Source organism: Microtus ochrogaster, unplaced genomic scaffold, assembly GCF_000317375.1.
Source record: "Microtus ochrogaster isolate Prairie Vole_2 unplaced genomic scaffold, MicOch1.0 UNK7, whole genome shotgun sequence".
Classification (NCBI taxonomy): domain Eukaryota; kingdom Metazoa; phylum Chordata; class Mammalia; order Rodentia; family Cricetidae; genus Microtus; species Microtus ochrogaster.
In genome coordinates this window covers 3,629,414-3,636,539 of record NW_004949105.1, presented here as the reverse complement: position 1 = coordinate 3,636,539, position 7,126 = coordinate 3,629,414, and the positions used below count along the sequence as shown (strand labels likewise).

General features: G+C 48.2%; 1 protein-coding gene across 3 annotated transcripts in view; it reads left to right on the top strand.

The window, feature by feature from the left end:
* Positions 1 to 7,126, top strand: part of Dlgap2 (DLG associated protein 2) — a 685,199-nt gene that overhangs the window by 661,224 nt on the left and 16,849 nt on the right. For all 3 annotated transcript variants that reach the window (XR_003378611.1, XM_005366239.3, XM_013353440.2), the window contains 2 exons: positions 180 to 265; positions 1,655 to 2,070. Coding sequence is in view for 2 of the 3 variants with exons in the window: in XM_005366239.3 (XP_005366296.2) it covers positions 180 to 265; positions 1,655 to 2,070 (502 nt within the window). In the remaining variant the exon portion in view is untranslated. The remainder of the gene's footprint in view (positions 1 to 179; positions 266 to 1,654; positions 2,071 to 7,126) is intronic.

Below are 7,126 nucleotides of genomic sequence, written 5' to 3'. Positions count from 1 at the left end.
CTCTCCCTCCCTCCCTCCCTCTCTCTCTCAGTTCCCCTTTCTGTTTCTACTGGGTCAAGTGCATTTCTGTTTTGATTAAACAAATGCACAATTAATTACAGCAAATGAACAAGAAGAAAATAGTTGCTGACCAGATCCCCTGCCTCGGGTCTAACGTGAGATGTTCTGTGTTGAATTAGGTAGAAACAGCCACGGATTCCGACACGGAGAGCCGAGGCCTACGGGAGTACCACTCTGTTGGTGTGCAAGTAGAAGACGAGAAGCGGTAACTCCCCCCTTCAGGGTGGCTGTGCCCCCCCCCAGCCGCTTGCTAAGCACAGGGCTGCACGATTCCAGCTCAACCCCACACTGGCCGTCAGTCATTCCTTCTGCATGCAGAGACAGGCCATTCATTTATACCCTGCCTGTTTATGTCGCTCAAGTCTGAATGAACATGGGTCGTGTCTTGTTGTTGTTTTTTTTTTTTTAAAGAGGGAAGGGAATAATTCTTTTCAAAGTAATTCACCACCTATTAAAATAGCATCATAGCTCTGAGCCCTGGGAGGTCAAAGTCCTTTATCCAGAATCCATTTTCAAAAGGAGACTAGGCTGAAGGGAGGGCAGACGTGCTTCTCACCTCACATTGCTGGAAATAAGGGGGAAAGAGGAGAAGCGCGGGCAGGCAGAAGGAGGGGGAGGAGGAAGAGAGCAAGCCAGATGTCAGCTACGTCCTGAAATTGTCTCACTTCAAGAGTTTTGCCTAAAAGGATAGAACACAAATGTGTTTCTGTGACATTATTATTTTTATATGTATATGTGCATAGTTTTTCAAGACAGGGTTTCTCTGTGTAGCCCAGGCTGTCCTAGAACTCGCTCTGTAAACCACACTGGCCTCAAACTCCTGGGTGCTGGGATTAAAGGCGTGCGCTGCCACGCCCAACTAGATGATGTCATTTTGAAGCAGTGCAGGAAAATTGTTTCCCTTGTAGTAAAGAACATACTTGCCAGCTACACAGCAGCAAAAAGCACCAGGCTCTACCCTGAAAGTTGTAGGTGCCCTCTCCTAAGGACGGTGCTGGGGGCAGTCTTCCCGGAAAGGTCTTAGGACCAAACAGGAAAGATCTGGACTGCAAAGAAATTCAGATTATAACCTAAAGATGTACAGAGGGCACTGCTTTATATATAAGCCACAGTTTATAAACCAGCATGTCTCTAGGTTAGTGGTTCTCCAGCTTGGGTCTCGACCCCTTTGGGGGTCCCTTATCGGCTCTCCTGAATAGCAGATATTTACATTGTGATTCATAACAATAACAAAATTACAGTTATGAAGTAACAAAGAAAAATATTTTATTGTGGGGGAGTCACCACAACATGAGGAACTGTATTAAAGGGTCACAGCAATAGGAAGGTTGAGAACCACTGAGCTACGCAGAAGGTGGCCTCGGCATGCCGCTCTCTCCTACTCAGTATGCTTGAATGGCAGATGGGTGGTACCTAGAATTTGAGTCCGGTAGATGTGGAAGTCCATTCAGTCGTCACACCCTGTGCTCCTCACAGTGACACTGGAGCACCACAAGGTGAACTTGCCAGCGGGTGTAGCTAAGGCCCGGGAGTGTCCCACGAAGGGTGTGGGAATGAGGCAGCATCTCTTCTCTCTCCTTCCCTCCTTTTCCAGGCACGGTCGTTTCAAGCGCTCAAACAGCGTCACGGCGGCTGTCCAGGCTGACCTAGAACTGGAGGGCTTCCCTGGTCACATCACCATGGAGGACAAGGGCCTGCAGTTCGGATCCTCCTTCCAGCGACATTCGGAGCCCAGCACCCCGACCCAGTACGGGGCGCTGAGGACTGTGCGGACGCAGGGCCTCTTCAGTTACAGGGAGGACTACAGGACACAGGTGGACACTGCCACTCTGCCCCCACCCGACCCCTGGCTGGAGCCATCACTGGACACAGTGGAGACCGGGAGGATGTCTCCGTGTCGAAGGGACGGCTCGTGGTTCCTGAAATTGCTGCACACGGAGACGAAGAGGATGGAAGGCTGGTGTAAAGAGATGGAGAGAGAAGCGGAGGAGAACGACCTCTCGGAAGAAAGTAAGAGTTTGCCTTTCCCCACAGTGTGTGTCGGACTGGTAACCTCTCAGGGAGGCAAAAGGAGGAATGTTGGTATCGGTAGGGAAATGTCCCTTCCACATTTGAGCACACAAAAGCCAAATGTTCCCTGCTGACCTCTGCTCCATCCTGAGAAGCAACATAAAACATGGAAAGACAAGCAGCTCTCGCTCCCGCGGGGCGCGCTTGCCTTTCGGTTTAGCTTCATTCTGTAGGTTGAGTATGAGCTCCCGCTAACCCTTCCCCAAAGGTGGGCTACACGGCTCGTTTCGCTTATCAGTTCATTGATCGCTGAATTTGGAGCATTCTTATTTTTGTCCCGTTTTTATAACCCCTGACATGACATTAAAGGAACACCAAAGCAAGAATTACCCACTATAGGTACAATAGGACTCTCCTAACCACAGGACCCTCGACTGAGCATGCTCAGTGCACACCTGTCCAAACCCTCAGGTTCTCGGGTCCCCGCTACCCCCACAGTGAGTAAAAGATTCCCTCTCTACCTCCCTCTCTTTTACTTGAAGAAATTTGCCACCAAGAAGTGGAATCAAGTGGTTCTCATGTGTGAATGTGGCTCCCAGAGGCTGGGGTGAGGGTGGGGATGGGGGAGCGGAAGACGACAAGGAAAGAGAGGGAGGGAGGGGAGAAAAAAGGAGGGGGATGGAAAGGAGTGAGATAGGGAGGAGGGAGTCATGGGAGGAAGGAGGGAAAAGGAGAGAGGGGACAGAAGTGAGGGGAAGAGGGGAAAGAAGGGAAAGGGAGGGAGGGACAGATTGAGTAGGATTCAGAAATCATTGTTTTATCTATATTTTATTCTGACATTGTTATGAGGCAGTTCTATTAATAAACCCACCAATTCTTAAATTAGTAAGCACATTGATCAAGGAAAATGGATTCAGCTAATTTAGTCAAATGAAGAAGAGAGAACTACCAGCTTTTCTCAGCTTTTTCTGTAGCAGGAAAGATTAAACAAAAATGAGAAGACGTAAGCATGTCTGTGTAGCCTGTCAGAACAGGTCCTCCTCTGGCCGGCTCTTCAGCCTTTTCCTTCCACCAACGCGGGAGTCCTGGGAATTGTTTTTTTTTTCTTCAATTCTTTGGAGTCCATTAATCTGACAACTAAAAAGAGGGGCATAAATGTCTCTAGAGCATGTCACCTGTGACCTCGTGGCACAACAGTAGCGCGTCTGACTCCAGAACCTCTCACCCGCCACCGTTTGTGCTCATGCCATCCTTGTGCATCCTAGAGGTTCCAATCTGCTTTTGAATATGCAAATGTGGATGCAGTGGTTGCTCTGTGTGTATGATAATGGGCATCACCTTATTTTCTTCTCCAGGCTTAGTCTACACTGTACTTTCCCAAGGGTTAGACACTCTTTAAAGGCAATGTTTGTTGACCATGCATTGTCTGCCGAGGTCTATGCTAAGCATGTCAGATGTGTGCCTTGGTGCTCACTATTATAAAATGGAAGTGACATTGCCAAGCATGGGCCGTACCGGGGGTTCCTATCCCCGTTGCTCAGCCCCACGCTGAGTGTCTGCCTTGCACATTCACAGTTCTGTGCGTGACTGCTCTGTTTCTGGGGATATCCTCACTCTGTCCATTTTCTTCTGCTTTCCCAGAAAATATGGGTTCCCTCCCCCACCCCCGACACAGTCTGTCTTTCCGCTCCCGCTGCTGTCGATCCCATTTGTGGTCCAGGGAGAATTCCGAGGCTGACAGGTTATTGGGGCAGGGCTGTGGAAATACAGAGGTGGAACATGGTCACAGGTTGTAGTTTTCTTCTCTCTGGGGAAATCCCAGAAAACTGAAATTCCTGGTGTACCACAAAAGTGCTTGTACGTAGCTGCAGTGGCCGCACGATCCAGCGTTACAGCTGTGCAGTGTGTGGGATGCGTGCTTGGCAGCCATTGGCTCTGGGAAGGCCCCTCTAGGCCAACTAGAGATCAGAGTAAATGCCCCCACCTCCTGGCTGTAGTCTCTTCAATGTGCTATCTAACATTTAGGTATTGTGAGTGTTATCATCTGTTCTCTATTAGTGATGTTTATGGTCAGCGGGTGTTCATTGACTGCTTGCATGGCTAGCCGCTCTCAGTAGGCCAAAATCATACAAGAATGAGTAGGTTTTGGCATAGAAGGGAAGGGTGAGAGGGGAAGGACCAGGAGAAGCCATAGACTGGAAAAACAAGACATGAGGATAATGAGAGAAGTGTAGCTAAAATTCTTCAAAAACTCCGATCCAAGAGGTGCTCTCCATGCAGAAACTTCCCCAGTGCCTGTGTGGACAGTGTGGATTTGTGCTATACTCTGATGGTCCAGAAAGCAGATGCGGTCACACAAAAGAGACACAGAGCATAGAAGCACTGCCCTTCACACCTGCCTGGTGTGTATCATTCTGTCCCCTGACGAGATCCATGTTTCTCAAGGGTTGCCTTGGCATTGTCCTGGAGACTTCTGGGTCTCTGAATGCTGAGATCACAGTTGTTGTGTTTTACGCCTCCGTGGTACCTTCACACAAAGACTTCTGCAAACCAGAATTGGGAAGAAAGAGGTGGGGAGGAGGGCAAGCTTATCGAACAGCAGCATTCAAGGTCCTCCCCCATCTCCTATAAGCAATTCCAGAATGGCAGGACACTGGTCTGTGCCCTCAGGTGTGGGCTGGGAGCTTCGCATGGCCCTAACCCTGAAACAGCTGCTGAATGTTTGACGTAATGTTTGTTTCTCCACTGAGCGTGGCTTCCACACTGTAAGCCTTGAGCACAGGGGACAGGGAGTAGAAGCTCTGGTGTCCCTAAATTCTAAACTCCTGGACACTCATAGGCAGGGATGACATGGCTCTAACTGCATCTCCCCCTGTGTGACTAGCACGTGCAGCTCTCCCGGGATTAGTGACGTTCATGCTTCCCTGATAATGTTTAAAAGTAAGATAACCTCCAAGTCTAGTTCCCATTTTAGCAACAGTCATCAGTCTCCGCCCTTTTAAAATTAAGATTAAATTAAATGGCTTATTAAAGCCAAAACTCTGAGCTCTGAGTATTGAAATTTCCATTACATGAAATAATTTTTGCCCAAACTATAATTTTGTAATCACAGTTCACTGAACTGAATGAATGGATCTGGTTTTAGTCAGTGCCGTGTGGCTAATAAAGGCTAGCCTGAGCCAAATGCAAACTGGTTCAGGTTGAGTTCTATTGTGCAGGCCTCATAGTTACAGTGCAAAAATGGAAATATTTAGGAGATGGCGAAGACAGCTGTAAACCTCAAGTGTGGGGGGTTTCATCTGAATTAAAACAAACAGGTGAGGACGTGAGGTAAAACCAAAACTTACTACGTCTTTTGAAACAAAGAAAAATGTCCCAAGTACCTTGTTCAGTGACTGCACGGAGCGGGGTCTCTCAAGACCCATCCAGGAGCACACGTACAGTCATGCCAGTGATGGGTGTTGGGGTTCCTTGTCTAAATAACCCTCAACATCTGCTCACTTGAGCATTCCCCAGTTGGATGCCAGGCATGTCAGGCAATCAGGGAGCCCCTTTAGAGGTCAGTCATCCCAGGTGCCCCCTCACAGTCAGGACAAATAAGTGTCACAAGTCACATAATCCCAGCGTGGGACAGGTGCCTGCCACGGGGTCTCCCAGGCCATTTTGCACGAGGGGTACAAATGTATGTCGATGGGCATGTCCACCTATAGGGCTTATTCATGTAAGACCGAACAGTGTCAGGGAAGATGACAAACAGAGCACGGGTAAGGAGCACAACGCTGAAGAGAAACTGTCCCTGCCTCTGCTTGGCCAGGACATCTGAAGCAGCTGGAAGAGAGTGGGAGTAATGATAGCCTCTGTGCAAACCAGATTCCAGGGTACAGGCGGCAGCACTAAGTGTAGGGAGGATGCATGAGCATTTTCGGCCTGTCCCTTTGTAAGCCGAGGAGATACCCACTGATTACAGACTTCTGGAAGGAGCCAGGCCAGAGAGTATGTCCAGTTTGGGGGCCAGGCTGGCAATGTTATCAGCTGGCCAGAATCTAACTAAGGGTGTGGGGAGAGCCTGTGGGGAGCCAGACACCCAAGTTATATGCTCATGACCTGAAAGAGACAAGACCTGGGTCCTGAAGGGACATTTTTGGGAGCAGTGCCCACCTCCTGCACTGCAGGGAATCCCAAGAGAGGCTGCCAACACCAGACAGTCCTTTCAAATTCTGCAGATTCTCTAAAGTCCACTCTGAATTTCAGAATATGGTGCTGGCATTTCCTAGCAAATTTTCATAGAATTAGAAATTAAACGAGACATGTGGAAAATAAATTCCAAGAGCCAAGTTAGCTAATCAAATTTTTTGTGTGCACCAAAGGCCTGGGTACCATCAGGTTCTCTGAGAATTTGCATGCTGATGAGTGCCGCCTCTTATCTGCAGCTCTTAAGAGGACACTGTTGAACCTCTGACAAAATTCGGCAAGCAGAGTGGTAAAGAATAAATTGAATTTTCACTTCAAATTCCCTGCAATTACAGGAAGCTATTTACAGTATAGGCCTCAGATAGGATCGCTCCCATTCACGAAGAGGCCAAGTTCACCTGCCATTAGCAGCTGCTCATTAGCCAGGATCCACCATGGTTTATCTCCCCGGCAGTGCTTAGTGTATACCTGTGACAATAACGGCTCCACCTTAGTCCATGCGAAGAGGTGCCGTATATTCACACTGTGCTAAAGATTATGAATTACAGTCTTATATGGATACCTCCACAGAATTCCGTTTTCAGGGGAACACAAAGATTAAGCATTTAAGCTTCAAATTTGTAGAAAGAATCAGCTTTTGTTACAATTTAAAGAAATGGAGTTAGTAAAGCAAATACATCCATCCGTGGCTTCTCTGATTTTATGGCACACATTTGATGAGAATAAGCCCTTTTAATATCATCAGTTACTTGTGTTACAGGGTAGAGAGAAACAGAAATCCCACCTTCCAGAAGCAAAATAGTCACCTTCTGGACACCAAGACTGTTAATCATGCTCCTGTAGGGCATCGGGTGTGAATGGGGCC